Genomic DNA, 18,168 nt, shown 5'->3' on the forward strand with positions numbered 1-18,168 from the left:
CTACTACTACTGCTCCTATTCCTACCCCTGTTCCTACTGCTACTACTACTACTACTGTTCCTATTCCTACCCCTGTTCCTACTGCTACTACTACTACTACTGTTCCTATTCCTACCCCTGTTCCTACTGCTACTACTACTACTACTGCTCCTATTCCTACCCCTGTTCCTACTGCTACTACTACTACTACTGTTCCTATTCCTACCCCTGTTCCTACTACTACTATTACTACTACTGCTCCTATTCCTACCCCTGTTCCTACTGCTACTACTACTACTACTGTTCCTATTCCTACCCCTGTTCCTACTACTACTACTACTACTACTACTACTACTACTACTACTACTACTACGACTCCTATTCCTACTACTGCCACTTCAACTGCTACACCAGCGTTCGTAGTAGAACCCACACTGAGCACCACAGAGTAGTCACACGGTACCAAACCTTCACCAGATCAGGGTCCAGAGGTGATGGACCGTTGGTTAGGTTGCATACCGTGGCCCCCCGTCCCCCTCTTCCTACTGTCAGACCCTCAACTGAAAGTCCTGCTAACATGCTAACAGCTACACCAACAAAACGTAGATCTGCTCCTTCAACCGTAACATCGACAACACCGAAACTGCGGGTAGTCACAACAACCTCCACCACTAAGGCAACCATCACTAAGGCAACCACCATTGAGGCAACCACCACTAAGGCAACCACCACGACGGCCCCTTCGCGGGCTGTCAGAGGTGCGGGGGTGTTCTGTTTTTGGCTTGATATTTTATTGTCTTCTTCTAATCCTCTGTTTAGTTTTGGAGGTTTGAGGGGTGGGTGGGGGTGTTGCCATGGTAACCACACTCTGTAGAATCCCCGGAACATTCTAGAACCGACTGCCCCCCCCCCCCTCTGCTCCACCAACCACAGCCTCATAACTTTGTGACATCACAGCATGATGTCACTGTGTCAGGACTCTGGAGAACAGACGTGATGACATCATGATGACATCATGGCCCAGCCCTCCTGCTATTGGCTCACAGCCCCTTCACACCTGTCTCTCTGTCTGTTGTTGTTGTTTTTGTTGCATCAGGAACCAATCTCAGGCTCTACCTGCAGACAACATGATGGCAATAAACTGTCAATAAGAATGAAACACGACTCCTGATTCACTGTTTCCCTCCTGACAGACGTTAGCATAAAGCTAACGTAGGTTAGCACAGTAAGCTGATCAATAAGGTTATCAATAGTGTGAACGCTAGCACTAGCTGAGTCAGCGTTAGCTGTGATCAGTTTGGAAATAACTGAAAGAAGTGGGGTTGTATGTTTACTCTGTTCTGAGAGGGTAAATGAATGTTTTTATGAATGGAGTCTGGTGGCTTTGCAGAGAGTGATATACAGTATCCCCGTCAGGAAGGGCTGTCTGACGCCGAGGTAAAGAGTAAACACGTAAGTGTACGCTGTATTTACAATATCTTCACCTCTTTACCAACAGACAGTCCTTTCTTTTTTTTTCTTTTTAAACAGAGTTTATTTATACATTTTGCTAATACAACTCTTACAATGCATTGCACAAACATGTTTGGACTGGTATATATCTGACTTGTCATATTTTCTCTCATTAATAAGGAATATATGTCACCTATCTTTCCCTTTCTGGATGATGTGATGTCATTGATTGAGTCTAGGAGCGTGTTTAGCAGCTGTGTAGGGAATTGAATGATATTTGAAGACATGAAGCTGCAAATTTTTGGTATCTGAAAAAGTGTAACCTGGGAATATTGAATTTCTGAACAATCTGCTCAAAAGAGGCAAATGAGCCATTTATGAACATGTCTTTAAATGAACAAATCCCATTTCTCTGCCAACCACTGAATAAGGCATCCGTCAAAGGTGGCAGGAATGCATGGTTATTTACGATGGGAGCCAGTATTGAAAATTTACAGATCTCGAAGGATTGTCTGAATTGTTTCCAAATTTTTAAAGAATGAATAACAACTGGGTTAGAAGTATATTTAGTAATAGGCTCTGAATATGGCAGGCTAGAGCATAATAAGGCAAGTAATGAGGTGTTCATCAGCCCTCCCTGCTGCCGAGGTCTCTGTAATATAGCTTTGCGTATACGTGGATTCTTCTTACTCCAAATGAAAGAAGAAAGCTTTCTATCCAGGGAAATGAAAAATGTTTTAGTTAAGAAGACTGGTATAGTCTGAAACATATAAAGAAGTTTAGGCAATAAGTTCATCTTTATAGCGTTAATTCTACCTGCCAGAGATAAGGGTAGCAGATCCCAACGATTAATATCCTCCTTGAGAGAGGACAGGAAAGGAGGGAAATTTGCTGAGAAGAGGTCTTTAAAATTGGATGTGACCCACACACCAAGATATTTAATTTTGTCCATGCACACTTTAAACGGCACTGTACGAATAAACAGGGAGTCTCTTGCTGCCAAATTTATGGGCATCAATTCACTTTTTTGTGTATTTACTTTATAGCCAGAAACTTTGCCAAATTCAATTAAGAGATTAAGAGCTACAGGAAGAGAGGAGGGTGGGTCAGACAGATAGAGTAGCATATCGTCTGCGTATAGCGAGACGTTATGTTCCAACCCTGCCCTTGTAATACCTTTAATATCCTTATTGCTACGCAAAGCTATAGCCAACGGCTCAATCGTAATCACAAAAAGAAGGGGGGACAGAGGACACCCATGTCTCGTCCCTCGTGTTAGTTGAAAAGGAGGTGATATATTATTATTAGTACGCACTGCTGCCATTGGTGAATTATATAGTATTTTAATCCACGACAAAAAATTTGGTCCAAATCCAAATCTCTCAAGAGTACAAAATAAATAGTCCCACTCCACCCGATCAAAAGCCTTTTCGGCATCTAGACATATCACCACTTCCGGTTCGTCGGGTGGAGAGGGACCATAAATTATATCGTATAAGCGCCTGATGTTGAAAGAGGACAGTCGATTTTTTACAAAGCCCGTCTGGTCAGGAGAGATTATGGTTGGGAGGACTGTTTCAAGACGGCGAGCAATCATTTTTGCTAGGATTTTGCTGTCCACATTGATCAAGGAAATAGGACGGTAGGAACTACATTCCTGTTGATTTTTGCCTTTTTTCAGAATAAGTGATATGGTAGCTTGTCGTAATGTTTCAGGCAGTGAGCCAGCTGACAGGGAGTCGTTATATACAGAGTTTAAAACTGGAGCCAATTGATTTGAACATTTCTTAAAGAATTCCGATGGATACCCGTCTGGGCCAGGGGATTTTCCACATTGCATACTCCTGATGGCCATCTCAATTTCTCCAATTGAAAACGGAGACTCTAGCTCGGCAGCTGTCACAGGGTCTATATGAGGGATCTCAACACTTTGAAGAAATGATTTAATCAAGTAATCATCCTTCAACGATTCAGATGTATACAAGTTATGATAAAACCTTAAAAAGCGTGAGTTAATGTCAGAGTGATCTATACAGACCATTCCAGACTCATCCCGGATCTCAGGGATTGCCTGCTTTGCTGCTTTTTGGCGAAGTTGGTGTGCAAGGATCCTCCCTGTTGTATCACAATGCTCGTAGTGTGTATGATGAGATCTAATCAGGAGGTTCTCAGCTTTTTGTGTGGTTAATAAATCAAATTCTTTTTGGAGGAGTAAACGTTCTTTAATGCCATCGGCTGATGGGGATGTTGCCAATTGTGAGTCAAGATTACCAATCTTAGTCATCAATTAATTAGCATGAAAATTTCTGGTTTTCCGTAGATGTGCGTTATAAGAAATAATTTGGCCCCGTTGGTAGATTAAGCTTCAGTTTAAGGGGAGCATGATCAGAGATTACAATCGCATGGTAGTCACATTCCTGCACCAGAGGAAGAAGATTCTTATCCATTAAGATATGATCAATGCGTGAAAATGTTTTGTGGTCCGCTGAAAAGAAGGAATACTTGCGAGCAGTAGGATTGAGAGCACGTCAAACATCAACCACCCCATAGGTATCGAGAAACAGCTGAATTGAAAGGGCAGCTTTAGAAGTTGGTGTAGTTTTGGCAGCGCTACGGTCTAGACTAGGGGATATCAACAAATGATGTTCGTTTAAATCAGGTAATCGGGAGAAGAAATTAGTGAAGAAAGCAGCGTCGTCCCAATTAGGGGCATAGACACTAGCTAAGATAACTGGGGTGTTATATAATTGCCTGTAACAATCACATATCGGCCCATTGGGTCTGCACAAATCTGGGAAGAAATAAAAGGCACATGCTTACTAATAAGGACTGCTGTTCCTCTTGACTTACACTGAGATTTTGAATGATAAACTTCACCAACCCATCTAGTATGCAAACGTGAATGGTCAGATATATTCAGATGAGTTTCCTGAAGGAAAGCAATATTGACCTTTAACTGATGCAAATGTGTCAGGACTCTCTTGCGTTTCACATGATGGTTCATCCCCTTAACATTCCAGCTCACAAATGTGATTGGGCACGTAGCCATCATTCCTGAAGTCACTTTCTGTGCCATGGCCAGAGATAATGAGACGGCCCTTTCTGACGGGGAACTGAAGCTGTTGTGTTGCTCTCTTCAAAGCCACCAGACTCCATTCATAAAACAGTAATTTCCCCTCTCTGAACAGTGGAGTTGCTGGTCTACCGCTGCATCCATCGGTTAGTTAGTTTGTGTTATTGAGAGACTTTCCGATCTGAACTAACTGACTGCAGCAGCAGTTGGGATCTTCTATAGCAGTAATATGTGTCAGTATTATTCAGTATATCATCATCTACTTTGTGACCACAGACAGCAGGAAAAACACAACGAGGAAGCAGGAGACAACACTAATATCTAAAGAGAAACACATCTGTCTATCAGCAGACCAACAGCTGGGTCTTATCCCACTTCCTGCTTCAGTACCTGTCAATCAAGCCAGCAGATGGTTCCTGGTTCAGTCCAGTCTGGGTGGTTCCTCCCTCTCTCTGGTTTCTCCTCTCAGTCTCTCACTGTCTTTCAGGAGCTGAGGGTCTTCTTCAGAATGCAGCTCTTCATCGCCCCCCTCCTCCTCTTCTTCGTCCTGTCCTCCCACGTTGCCACGGTTACGGCGTGGGCCGGTTGCCAACGCGGCAGGGACAAGGACGACCGGACAAGGGAGAACTGCACGGCGCTCGGCTTCAGCGACGTCCCGAGGGGATTCGAAACCTCGACCAAGGTAACGCCACGTAACACCCGACGGCTGCTGGACGGAGACGAAGTCAGTTTAGTGCTGAAGGAACAAAATATAGGAATAATAATAATAATAATATTTAGGGTTCTATCAGGATATCTGGAATTTTTAAAATCAACTTTATTGCCTTTTGGAAATTCTGTTCTGGAAATGTATGAAAATTAGCACAAATTTACTATGATAATGACTCATTTGCATATTTAAATATACAATTTCAGAAAACTTGTAATACAACAAATAATTGTCTTAATGTCAGTAATCAACTGGGGAAGTTTCATGGTGATATCTATTAGTTGCAGGTTTTACCCTATTCACCTCTAGTGTCTTCAAAATGTATGAAATTTTATAATCTATATCTTTAAAGGCCGTTTTCTCTAAAGTTTAAGTTTAGTGAGTTAGTGATATAAAGTAAAACTCTTTCACTCTAATATGTTAACAAAATGAAACCATCATTTTGAAGCTGGCTTTATCCAATATTCAGATTTCTGTTCTGGAAATGTATGAAAATAAGCACATATTTAATTAGCGTATTAAACATAACATTTCAGAAAACATAATTGCCTTAATGTCAGTAATCAACTGGGGAAGTTTCATGTTGCTTTCTATTAGTTATTTTCTTCCTCTTGGTGAATAATTTTGGTAGTTTTTAATTACAATTTGCTTGAAAATCATTAATTTGTATAAATTGTTTTAAAACATAAGTTTTAAAATGTGAGGACTCCACGGAGGCTGTCAGGGCTGAACTCGACCCTGATTGGTCGGAATGTTCGACTGACAGGACGAGACCACAGCGGAGACACAAGCTTCCTGTTTCAGACCGATAAGATGACAGTTTGACAGGAAACCCTGACGGCTTTAAATGGTTTTCTTCTTCTACTCTCTCTCTGTGTGTTTTTAGGTTATGTTGTTTCCCAACAACCTGTTCTCCAGTCTGTCCTGGTCCTCCTTCCAGATCTTCATAAACATCTATGAGCTCGACCTCACAGGCAACAAGGTGTCTAAACATGAATCAATAATGTTAAAGCCAGTTGATATCAATATTAAGTAACGTGTTTTATTCTCTCTTTAGAATTAAACAGTTTCATGACTTTCTGCGTCTCCAGATTCCAGAGGTGACCTCCAGCGTTACTCCGATCCTGCCCACCCTCTGTGTCCTCCGGCTGGGGTGGAACCGTCTGACGTCCCTCTCCGACGGATCCTTCTCTGCCTGTCCCGCTCTGACTGAACTCTACCTGGACAACAACGCCTTGGACTCTCTGAGCGACCGCACCTTCTCTGGACTCAGCAAGCTGGAGGTCAGCGGGTTAGCACACATGTTGTTAGCAAGGAAAGATGCATGTGAACATAGCATGTTTGGGAGGTAGGACGCATGTTGTATATGGAGTTTGTTAGGAAGGACGCATACCATGAAGATAGCTTGTTAAGAAGTTAGAACGCATACTTTTAAGACCTTAGTTTTCTACCGAAGAATGCTTGACTCCTCATTGGTTCTCTCCTGATTGGCCTTTCTGCCTTCTAGATCCTAGACTTGTCATCCAATCGTATCAAGGTGCTTCCCAAGCTCATGCTCCACCCCCTCCCTGCCATAGAGACCCTCTACCTGGAGAACAACACGGTGGGAGAACACACACCACAGAACAGTTACTTCACTCACCGATGGTATGAGTTCATCTTCTCGCCTGTAGGGGGCGGAGGTTGGCATGTCTTAAACTGCAGGACTTTTCCTTTCAGATCGAGGTGATGCCAGATGATTGGTTCAGCCAGAAGGAGGAGGTGCCGTACCTCTTCCTCTCAGCCAATCCCTGGGAGTGCTCCTGCTCCATCTTTTACTTCCGCAGATACCTTGACGAATTTGATTTCAACGTCTACGTCCGCAATGGCCCAATCATCAAGACAGGCGTGGAGAAAGTGGTGAGTCCTAAAAACAGGAAAACGGCAACAAACAAGACGTAAAGACAGACACCTGTAGACGTGGTCGAAACAAAACTTTGAACGAACTAATTAGTGTGAAGCATACCGAAGATCTTATCTTAGAGACGAGAGAGATCTGATCTCATCTTAAGCTTAATGTGACTTATTTCTTGTTGGTTGCTGTCTGTTCTCAGGTGTGTGACTCTCCACCGTTCCATCAGGGTAAACCTCTAATTGAACTGGAAGAAGACGATCTGTGTTCAACTGAGGAAGAATATGATCCAATCGGACCACTACTACTGTTCCTATTCCTACCCCTGTTCCTACTGCTACTACTACTACTACTGTTCCTATTCCTACCCCTGTTCCTACTGCTACTACTACTACTACTGCTCCTATTCCTACCCCTGTTCCTACTGCTACTACTACTACTACTGCTCCTATTCCTACCCCTGTTCCTACTGCTACTACTACTACTACTGCTCCTATTCCTACTACTGCCACTTCAACTGCTACACCAGCGTTCGTAGTAGAATCCAGCACTGAGCACCACAGAGTAGTCACACGGTACCAAACCTTCACCAGATCAGGGTCCAGAGGTGATGGACCATTGGTTAGGTTGCATACCGTGGCCCCCCGTCCCCCTCTTCCTACTGTCAGACCCTCAACTGAAAGTCCTGCTAACATGCTAACAGCTACACCAACAAAACCTAGATCTGCTCCTTCAACCGTAACATCGACAACACCGAAACAACGGGTAGTCACAACAACCGCCACCATTAAGGCATCCATCGCTAAGGCAACCACCATTAAGGCAACCACCGCTAAGGCAACCACCACTAAGGCAACCACCGCTAAGGCAACCACCATTAAGGCAACCATCGCTAAGGCAACCACCACGTCGGCACCTTCGTGGGTGATCGATGAACCCGCCAGCGGTGAATTTCGGGCTGTCAGAGGTGCGGGGGTGTTCTGTTTTTGGCTTTTCGCAGGGTGCTTGCTGCTGTGCGTGGCGTCGGCGGCGTGCATATTGGCGACTCTGGCGTGGCTGGTCATCTGGTACAGGCGGGTTTACAAGCCGCTGAGCTTGGCGCTGGCGAGGAGGGGAGGAGGCGGTGAGGCGGTGAGGCTGTTAATGTACAACAGGAGGGAAGGGAAGGAGGTGGCAGGAGGAGGAGGAGGAGTGATGGCGCTGTATCGCTCGGTGCTGTTCGTCCACAGAGACGGAGGAGAAGATATGTTGAGGGAAGATGGAGGGAAGGACGGCGAGGGAGGAGGTGAAGGAGTGAATGAAAGACTCCTCGTCACTCTGGAGCCGAAGGGAGGAGGAGGAGGAGGAGGAGGAGGAGGAGGAGGAGGAGCGATGAGAGAGGAAGAAGGAGGGAGGGAGGACAAGGGAGTGTATAGGAAGACATTGTACCGTGTGTTAAGCAAAGAGGAGGAGATAGAGGGATGGAGGGATGTGATGGAGGAGTGGCGGGTCTCTGCAGAAGATGGCGGGAGGAGGCGAGGAGAGGAGAGGAGTGGAGGAGGAGGAGGAGGAGGAGGAGGAGCTTCCAGGAAGTGCTACAGTGTAATTCTGAGGGAGGAGAGGGAGGAGGCGTTGGGGGGGAGGGAGGAGCTGGACTGGGTGGTGGGGGGGTGGGAGGTGAAAGGAGGTGGAGGAGGAGGGGAGGGGCCCAGGAGCAGCTGGGGGGAGTGGCTGGCGCACTACTTACCCAGCATGCCCTGGGGTGTGACCACGCCTCCTGAGGGCGAGGCCGCGCTTTCTCCAGAAACATGATTGGCCCGATGTATGAACGTCATGACATCACTTCCTGTCTAGCTTCTGTAACTCGTCTCTCATTCAGCTTTTCTTTCACCGGCCGGGTTCCTCTGGTCCTTTTAGTGATGACGTCATCATGACGTCATGATGACGTCACCGTGTTAGCTGGAGGCTAAACTATCAGCAACCCTTTCTCTCCGTCTCTGAAACGTTTCTCTGATATTGTCCGACTCTCTTTGTGACTGACTTTACTGAAGGATAGTTAACTAGAGACATCCACAGATTTATACGCCCTCAGTTTATCTCTACAGCGCTGCCGATGGCCACCGGCCCGCTGGTCGGACGCAGGGCTACTTAGCTAACTTAGCTCGCTAATCCCACCACGCTACAGGAGATATCATTTGTAACAACTAATACGTATAAATGCAGCCTCGGAGCGTCGTCTCTCAGCTTTATGTCGTGTTTCTTGCTTCTTATGTTCAGATAAAAACAGTCTAATATCTTCTTTGACCTCCATGTTTGTCTCCAGATGTTTTAATAACTCCTATAATAAAATGGATGTGAAATACAGATGTGTTTTGGTGTTTGTGCCGCGGTTCAGATTCCTGTGTGATCGTAATGTCTTCATTTATCCACTCAGTTATTTATTACAATAACAAAACGGCTCGAAACTTAAAGTTCAATCTGCGCTCTGGTTTTACATCTCTCTTTAAAAAAAAATTATTTTGTCTCTTTGTAGTCGTTTTGTGTCTCTATGTGGTTGTTTTGTGTCTCTTTGTGGTTGTTTTGTGTCTCTTTGTGGTTGTTTTGTGTCTCTATGTGGTTGTTTTGTGTCTCTATGTGGTTGTTTTGTGTCTCTATGTGGTTGTTTTGCGTCTCTTTGTGGTTGTTTTGTGTCTCTTTGTGGTTGTTTTGCGTCTCTTTGTGGTTGTTTTGTGTCTCTTTGTGGTTGTTTTGCGTCTCTTTGTGGTTGTTTTGCGTCTCTTTGTGGTTGTTTTGTGTCTCTTTGTGGTTGTTTTGCGTCTCTTTGTGGTTGTTTTGCGTCTCTTTGTGGTTGTTTTGCGTCTCTTTGTGGTTGTTTTGTGTCTCTTTGTGGTTGTTTTGCGTCTCTTTGTGGTTGTTTTGCGTCTCTTTGTGGTTGTTTTGTGTCTATGTGGTTGTTTAGAGTCTCTTTGTGGTTGTTTTGTGTCTCTTTGTGGTTGTTTTGCGTCTCTTTGTGGTTGTTTTGCGTCTCTTTGTGGTTGTTTTGTGTCTCTTTGTGGTTGTTTTGCGTCTCTTTGTGGTTGTTTTGCGTCTCTTTGTGGTCACTTTCATCTCTTTCTATTGATGATAGATGTTTAATATTTTATTGTTGTAATTTTTGGTCTTAAAAACGGTATTTATTTTATTGTTTTCTATGTAAAGCACGTTGAGCTGCATGATGTTTGTGTGAAAGCGGCTATATAATGAAATAAACTCTACAGACGCTAAAAAACGGCTGATTTACATGTAAATGTGTTTTAATAATAAGCACAAATAAAATGTACTTCTTCAGTATCATCCAGAATATTTATATATTTTACAATTTAAATTCGGTCAAAGAGTTCAAACAGTTAGTCACAACAAACGTCAGTTCTGCGCATGCGCAGAAGCGTCTCTGAGGCAACTTTACTTTCGTTATTTCATCATGTGCTCAGCGCGTCTGTGAGTCTGTGATGTTTCATAGTCTTTATAGTCACTAAACTAAACTAAACATCATGAAGAGGACCGGATGTAGCTTCTTCTTCTTCTGCTGCTGCTGTTTTCTCAGGTCTGCCTCAGGTCAGTGGGTTTAATGTGTTTAATGTGTTCATGTCAAATATTAATGTTCTGTAGCTGTACCAGAGTCTGTTAGAATATGAAGCAGTTACAGGTGAACTCACCTGTTGAAACACGTTGAACTTCGTTTCTTCTGCACCAGGAAGCAGGGACCACATTTAATCAAATAGAACTTCACTGATGGTAATTAGTATCCCGAATTATTCAGAAGGTTGTGTTTTATACAGTAACGTTTAAAGTTAATGTTCTACTGTGAGCGTTACTTTGTGGCAGGCATGCAAATATTAAAATGTCAGATTTATGAATGGAGTTCGGCGAAGAGATGTTAAAGCCACAGCTGAGTTTATGAGCAACATGAATGAATTAAAGTGTAATTTTATATATTCTGTGGATGATTCAGACTGCTGGAGGAAGTATTCAGATACTTTACTGAAGTAAACTGAAGGTTTGTCAGTTGAGGGGAAAGTTAAGGTGTTTTGTTTCTCTTACTGAAAGAGTGTTAAGACATTTTACCCACTTTCACATTTTATAAAAGTTTTATTCTACTTGTGGAAATGCAAAAAAAACCTGACTGTTGTACTATTATATATCCTATCATTAGATTATTATTATTATTATTACTCATGCTTTAATGTAAAAACAGGATTTTACTAAAGATAATTTTTATTATGGATTAATCTGCTGATTATTTTCTCCATTAATCGATTGATTGTTTAGTTTGTAAAAAATAGTGAATAAATACATACAATTTAATAGTGAATATATAATGTAAAAATAAATTTAAATAAAAATAAATAAATGTAAAAATAGATGAATACATTTAAGAGTAAATAATTAAATTAAAGTGATGTTAAATATTAGAGTAGATAGGGGAATTAATTTAAAGGTAAATACATAAACAGAAATATAATTTTATGTCACATTTTATCATAATTTCTACATTTTTTTAAAATATTATTTTCTGTATATCTAATGGCATATTTATTTGTTTATCGAGTCATTTATTTATTATTTTGGCAGGTTCCGTCCTCCATATAATTCCATCATCATTTCAGCTGCACTTGTAAAAACTGTTGGAGTTTAATTTATAACAAAGCATCATATTTTATAAAATCTTTATGTTTTGTGTATAAAAATATTAATTAATATTCAGTAACTGAAGGTGTCAGATAAATGTAGTGGAGTATTGTCTCTTTGTGGTTGTTTTGTGTCTCTGTGGTTTTGTGTCTCTTTATGGTTGTTTTGTGTCTCTTTGTGGTTGTTTTTTGTCTCTTTGTAGTCATTTTGCGTCTCTTTATAGTTGTTTTGTGTCTCTTTGTGGTTGTTTTGTGTCTCTTTGTGGTTGTTTTGTGTCTCGTTTTGTGTCTCTTTGTGGTTGTTTTGTGTCTCTTTGTGGTTGTTTTTTGTCTCTTTGTAGTCGTTTTGCGTCTGTTTATAGTTGTTTTGTGTCTCTTTGTGGTTGTTTTGTGTCTCTTTGTGGTTGTTTTGTGTCTCGTTTTGTGTCTCTTTGTGGTTGTTTTGTGTCTCTTTGTGGTTGTTTTGTGTCTCGTTTTGTGTTTCTTTGTGGTTGTTTTGTGTCTCTTTATGGTTGTTTTGTGTCTCTTTGTGGTTGTTTTTTGTCTCTTTATAGTCGTTTTGCGTCTGTTTATAGTTGTTTTGTGTCTCTTTGTGGTTGTTTTGTGTCTCTTTTTGTGTCTCTTTGTGGTTGTTTTGTGTCTCTTTATGGTTGTTTTGTGTCTCTTTGTGGTTGTTTTTTGTCTCTTTATAGTCGTTTTGCGTCTGTTTATAGTTGTTTTGTGTCTCTTTGTGGTTGTTTTGTGTCTCTTTGTGGTTGTTTTGTGTCTCGTTTTGTGTCTCTTTGTGGTTGTTTTGTGTCTCTTTGTGGTTGTTTTTTGTCTCTTTGTAGTCGTTTTGCGTCTCTTTATAGTTGTTTTGTGTCTCTTTGTGGTTGTTTTGTGTCTCTTTGTGGTCGTTTTGTGTCTCTTTGTGGTTGTTTTTTGTCTCTTTGTAGTCGTTTTGCGTCTCTTTATAGTTGTTTTGTGTCTCTTTGTGGTTGTTTTGTGTCTCTTTGTGGTTGTTTTGTGTCTCTTTGTGGTCGTTTTGTGTCTCTTTGTGGTTGTTTTTTGTCTCTTTGTAGTCGTTTTGCGTCTCTTTATAGTTGTTTTGTGTCTCTTTGTGGTTGTTTTGTGTCTCTTTGTGGTTGTTTTGTGTCTCTTTGAGGTCGTTTTGTGTCTCTTTGTAGTCGTTTTGTGTCTCTTTGTGGTTGTTTTGTGTGTCTTTGTGGTTGTTTTGTGTCTCTTTGTGGTCGTTTTGAGTCTCTTTGTGATAATGCTGTCTCTTTGTAGTGTTGTTGTTTTATTGTAGTGATTTGTAGTCTTGTAAAATTTTATTTATTGATGTTTTTGTGTATGTGAAGCACTTTGAGCTGCATGATGTGTGTTTCCTGTCTCCAGGTAAGCCTCTCCAGACCGCCTCACCTGGCCGAGTGTTTGCAGCCGTCGGCGGAGACGTGGTCCTGCCGTGTCGCCTCACCACGTCTGTGCAGCCCTCCGGTGTCACGGCGGTGGACTGGTCCCGGGTAGACGGTCCGTCGCCGCTCACGGTTCACGTTGTCCGTGATGGAAAGGAGCTGGTGAAGGAGAAAGCGCCAGAATACCTCGGGAGGACGGCCATATTGGAAGACGGTTCCTTGAAGTTGCTCGATGTCCAACGGCGGGACAGCGGCAGCTACAGGTGATCATAGTCTTCATGTTGCTGTGAATGTATTTACCAACTAGTACTGTGTGTGTTTCTTCTTCTGACGATTTTTAATAAAAGATAGTTTCTGAAGATAATTTCTATCCCGAATCAGTGAGCAGACTGGTGAACGTCATGCTGCCACTAATACTCTCCTGATGCAGGTGTGTCCTCCTGAGAGACTCTTCTGTGGAGGACGAAGTATTCGTCTCTCTCTCTGTAGGTAAGAAACCCTCCGAGTCTACCGCCGAGGCTGATGGGAAGTCTGTAGTTCTGCAGGTATTATTAGTCATAAACCCACCGGCCTGTGGCCCCGACCACGGTTCTGAAATATCAGTAAGTTAGAATCTATGGCCCCGACCACGGCTCTGAAATATCAGTAAGTTAGAATCTATGGCCCCGACCACGGCTCTGAAATATCAGTAAGTTAGAATCTATGGCCCCGACCACGGCTCTGAAATATCAGTAAGTTAGAATCTAAGGCCCCAACCACGGCTCTGAAATATCAGTAAGTTAGAATCTAAGGCCCCGACCACGGCTCTGAAATATCAGTAAGTTAGAATCTATGGCCCCGACCACGGCTCTGAGATATCAGTAAGTTAGAATCTATGGCCCCAACCACGGCTCTGAGATATCAGTAAGTTAGAATCTATGGCCCCGACCACGGCTCTGAGATATCAGTAAGTTAGAATCTACGGCCCCGACCACGGTTCTGAAATATCAGTAAGTTAGAATCTACGGCCCCGACCACGGCTCTGAAATATCAGTAAGTTAGAATCTATGGCCCCGACCACGGTTCTGAAATATCAGTAAGTTAGAATCTATGGCCCCGACCACGGCTCTGAAATATCAGTAAGTTAGAATCTATGGCCCCGACCACGGTTCTGAAATATCAGTAAGTTAGAATCTAAGGCCCCGACCACGGCTCTGAAATATCAGTAAGTTAGAATCTAAGGCCCCGACCACGGCTCTGAAATATCAGTAAGTTAGAATCTATGGCCCCGACCACGGCTCTGAGATATCAGTAAGTTAGAATCTATGGCCCCAACCACGGCTCTGAGATATCAGTAAGTTAGAATCTATGGCCCCGACCACGGCTCTGAGATATCAGTAAGTTAGAATCTATGGCCCCGACCACGGCTCTGAAATATCAGTAAGTTAGAATCTATGGCCCTGACCACGGCTCTGAGATATCAGTAAGTTAGAATCTATGGCCCCGACCACGGCTCTGAGATATCAGTAAGTTAGAATCTATGGCCCCGACCACGGCTCTGAGATATCAGTAAGTTAGAATCTATGGCCCCGACCACGGCTCTGAGATATCAGTAAGTTAGAATCTATGGCCCTGACCACGGCTCTGAGATATCAGTAAGTTAGAATCTATGGCCCCGACCACGGCTCTGAAACATTAGTAAATTAGAATCTATGGCCCCGACCACGGCTCTGAAATATCAGTAAGTTAGAATCTATGGCCCCGACCACGGCTCTGAGATATCAGTAAGTTAGAATCTATGGCCCCGACCACGGCTCTGAAATATCAGTAAGTTAGAGTCTATGGCCCCGACCACGGCTCTGAAATATACGGCTCTAACAGGTGTCTTCGTGTGCAGCTCAGGTGTCTCAGGTGACCCTCTCGGTGAGACGGACTTCAGCCAACCAGCTGCTGGTCCGGTGTGAGTCCGGCGGTTGGAGTCTGGAGCCGGTGGTCTCCCTGCTGGACTCCGACAGAACCGTCCTGGCTGCTCAGACCGGGTCTACAGTCCGACCGGACCGCCTGTTCTCGGTCAGCGCCGTCGTCAACGTGGCAGCAGCTGCAGGTGAGTTTACTTTCAGTTTGGGAACCACAAGTCCCATGATGCTTTGGGGCATGTCTCAGTGTTCTGACTACTGTCACTGGTACTGAAGTCGTCTCGTTCTTCTTCTTCTGTCACAGCGACGCTGACAGGAAGTAGAACTGTGACCTGTAGAGTAGAAATACCTGGAACGAGTCTGGCCAATGAGGACACGCTTCATATCTCAGGTACATATTCTGATATTAATATTAATAAACTAACATGTTTTTATAAACACTGGTTGTCATGGTTACAACTACTACTTTTATCTTTTATCAGCGCTGGACGAAGGATTCAGATCTGTTACTTAAGAAGTACTAATACATTATTTAACAAATACTCAATTACAAATAAAAGTACTGCATTTAAAATGCTACTGAAGTAAAAGCATGTTAGTATTACCAGCTACATGTATTTAAAGTATTAAAGTAAAAGTACTTGTTTTACATGAACACATTAATACATCAATAACTATTATATAATACATAATATAATATATATTGTTCTGCATAATATGTACTTTTACTTTTGATACTTGAAGTATATTTTAACTGAAGACTTTTTACTAAAGTAAAAGTATACAGTGTACAGTATATGTATATGTATACAGTATATATATGTATATATATATATATATATATATATATATATGCATATACATATATATATATATATATGTATGTATATGTATATATATATATGTTTATATAAATAAACTATATATATATATATAAATAAACTGTATATATATATATATATAAAGTATATATAAACTGGAAAAACAAAGTTTGGAAACTTGTGTTTGGTGGATTATTTCTCTGTTGTATCAATGCTAATGGTGATGCTAATGCTAATGGTCATTGTATTCTACATGGTTGAAAGCCTGTTTATTTACCTTCACAATGATGTCACACTTGTAAGGATCATGTATTTGTGGGATGAGCAGCACAGCTGATGATGTGGGGAGCGCCCAAGAACAATGTTCCAAAATGCTCTTCCAATGGTAAACAGTGTATTCTCATAAGGCGACCAGGAAGCCTGCAATGACTGCCCTTCACCGTCAGGCCCGTTGGCGCTGGTGTCTCCAACACAGACAATGGAACCTGAACATGTGGGGGAATGTCATGTTCAGTGATGAGTCCAGGTTCTGTCTGTTAAAGTTGGATGGCAGGTCAAAGTATGGAGACGACGTGGAGAACGCTATGCTGATTGTTGAACCGATGGAGTAACAGCTTTTGGTGGTGGCAGTGTCATGGTGTGGGGGGGGGGGGGGGGCATCTCCCTCACTGGCAAAACAAGGCTTGTCATCATTGAAGGCCATCTCAATGCAGGGAGATATCAGGATGAGATTCTGCAGCCAGTGGTGATCCCATATCTCCACAATCTGGGACCTAACTTCATCCTCCAAGAAACAACGCCCCCCCCACAGAGCCAGGGTTATCACAGACTACCTCCACAATGTGGGAGGAGAGAGAATGGAACGGCCTCCAAGAGTCCACACCTCAACCCAATTCAACATGTGGGATCAGCTTGGGCGTGCTGAACGTGTTAGAGTGACCAACACAACCACGCTGGCTGACCTGCAACCAATCCTGGTTGAGGAATGGAACGCCATCCCACAGCAACGTGTGACCAGGTTGGTGACCAGCATGAGGAGGAGGTGCCAGGCTGTTGTGGCTGCGTATGGATCTTCCACCTCTACTGAGGCTCCTGACGGTGGATTCAATCAATCAATATGTCTTGTTTGTTCCTTGTTACTGATAGAGAGTTCAATCATCCACCAAACAACTCACAACAAGAGTCAACACCAACAGGAGAATACACTGTTTACCATCGGCAGAGCATTTTGGAACATTGTTCTTGGGCGCTCCCCACATCATCAGCTGTGCTGCTCATCCCACAAATGCATGATCCTTACAAGTGTGACATCATTGTGAAGGTAAATAAACAGGCTTTCAACCATGTAGAATACAATGACCATTAGCATTAGCATCACCATTAGCATTAGCATCACCATTAGCATTGATACAACAGAGAAATAATCCACCAAACACAAGTTTCCAAACTTTGTTTTTCCAGTTTATATGTATATACATATATATATATATATATATATATATATATACTAGGGTTAGGGTTAGTATATATATATATAAATATATATATATACTGCTGCAGGCTACGTTAGCTGCTAACTAGCATAACACACCACAATCTAGCACACAGCTGTCGGAGGGAGAGGTGCACTGTGGGTAATGTAGTTTTCTCTGACTGTCCTCTAGATGAGTTGGATCCCTCGCAGGAAGGACTGGGCCGGTGTCTGGTGCTGGTCGGCGGCGGCGCCTTCGTGCTGGTTTGTGTCGTCGTCTCCGTCGTGGTGTTTATCGTTCCGGTCAGGACGATCGAGAAGCTGCGATCGTCGGTGCAGCGCCTGAGAGGTTTGTTCTTCTTTATCGCTAGTTAGCAGTTAGCAGGTCGCTAGTTAGCATGTCTGACTTCCTGTCTGTGTTTTTCAGTGATGTGCGTCGCGCTGGTCACACGGGAGAGAGATGGACGACGAGAAGGTGAAGAACGTGAGTCTGTCGGCCATCTTTGTTTGCAGCTGCGATTAAACCCGTTTGTGACTCGTCCGTCTGAATGTCTTCAGAGTTTCATCGTACAGTACTTACTGCATCGTGATAGACTTTAATAGATGATAAATGTGATGTTGTCTCTGTGTCCTCAGATGAGCCGCTGCTGGGAGGTGAGTCTTTGTGTTTGTGTTGTTCAGTAATCAGAGACACATTGACGGTTCAGTCTCAGAGAGAGAGACAACGAGTAAAGAGAAGAGAAGTAGAATACAGAGTAGAGCTCATTAGAGACGAGGTGATGGACGGTGATGGACGGTGATGGACGGTGATGGATGGTGATGGATGGTGATGGATGG

At 42.9% G+C, this 18,168-nt stretch overlaps 4 protein-coding genes and 1 long non-coding RNA gene across 6 annotated transcripts in view; 4 read left to right on the forward strand and 1 right to left on the reverse strand.

Moving 5' to 3' along the window:
• Positions 1-18,168, forward strand: part of nfxl1 (nuclear transcription factor, X-box binding-like 1) — a 296,805-nt gene that overhangs the window by 195,966 nt on the left and 82,671 nt on the right. The gene's annotated exons all lie outside the window — the stretch shown is intronic.
• LOC141760669 (uncharacterized) lies at positions 4,746-7,647 on the forward strand. Its single transcript, XM_074623695.1, has 6 exons — positions 4,746-5,186; positions 6,100-6,195; positions 6,305-6,496; positions 6,721-6,816; positions 6,933-7,112; positions 7,307-7,647. Exons 1-6 carry the CDS (start codon positions 4,914-4,916, stop codon positions 7,640-7,642), a joined length of 1,173 nt encoding a protein of 390 aa, XP_074479796.1. The 5' UTR covers positions 4,746-4,913; the 3' UTR covers positions 7,643-7,647.
• On the forward strand, positions 7,647-9,447 carry LOC141760692 (uncharacterized). The gene is made up of 2 exons (XM_074623739.1): positions 7,647-7,779; positions 7,852-9,447. Exon 2 carries the CDS (start codon positions 8,248-8,250, stop codon positions 8,893-8,895), a length of 648 nt encoding a protein of 215 aa, XP_074479840.1. The 5' UTR covers positions 7,647-7,779; positions 7,852-8,247; the 3' UTR covers positions 8,896-9,447.
• Positions 10,519-18,131, forward strand: LOC141760670 (butyrophilin-like protein 10). 2 transcript variants are annotated; one of them, XM_074623697.1, is made up of 8 exons: positions 10,519-10,677; positions 13,128-13,407; positions 13,575-13,633; positions 15,021-15,227; positions 15,344-15,430; positions 17,525-17,680; positions 17,759-17,806; positions 17,968-18,131. In XM_074623697.1, the coding sequence occupies exons 1-8, from the start codon at positions 10,614-10,616 to the stop codon at positions 18,129-18,131; spliced, it is 1,065 nt and encodes a 354-aa protein (XP_074479798.1). In that variant the 5' UTR covers positions 10,519-10,613. The 2 variants fall into 2 exon arrangements, with proteins under 2 accessions (XP_074479798.1, XP_074479797.1); XM_074623696.1 differs by having other exon boundaries at positions 10,520-10,677; positions 17,759-17,815.
• LOC141760701 (uncharacterized) lies at positions 13,966-15,031 on the reverse strand. Its single transcript, XR_012592434.1, has 2 exons — positions 14,936-15,031; positions 13,966-14,593 (listed from the first exon to the last, which is right to left on the reverse strand). It is a non-coding gene; the product is annotated as an uncharacterized LOC141760701 (long non-coding RNA).

The sequence above is a fragment of the Sebastes fasciatus genome, chromosome 22 (assembly GCF_043250625.1).
Source record: "Sebastes fasciatus isolate fSebFas1 chromosome 22, fSebFas1.pri, whole genome shotgun sequence".
NCBI classification, from domain to species: domain Eukaryota; kingdom Metazoa; phylum Chordata; class Actinopteri; order Perciformes; family Sebastidae; genus Sebastes; species Sebastes fasciatus.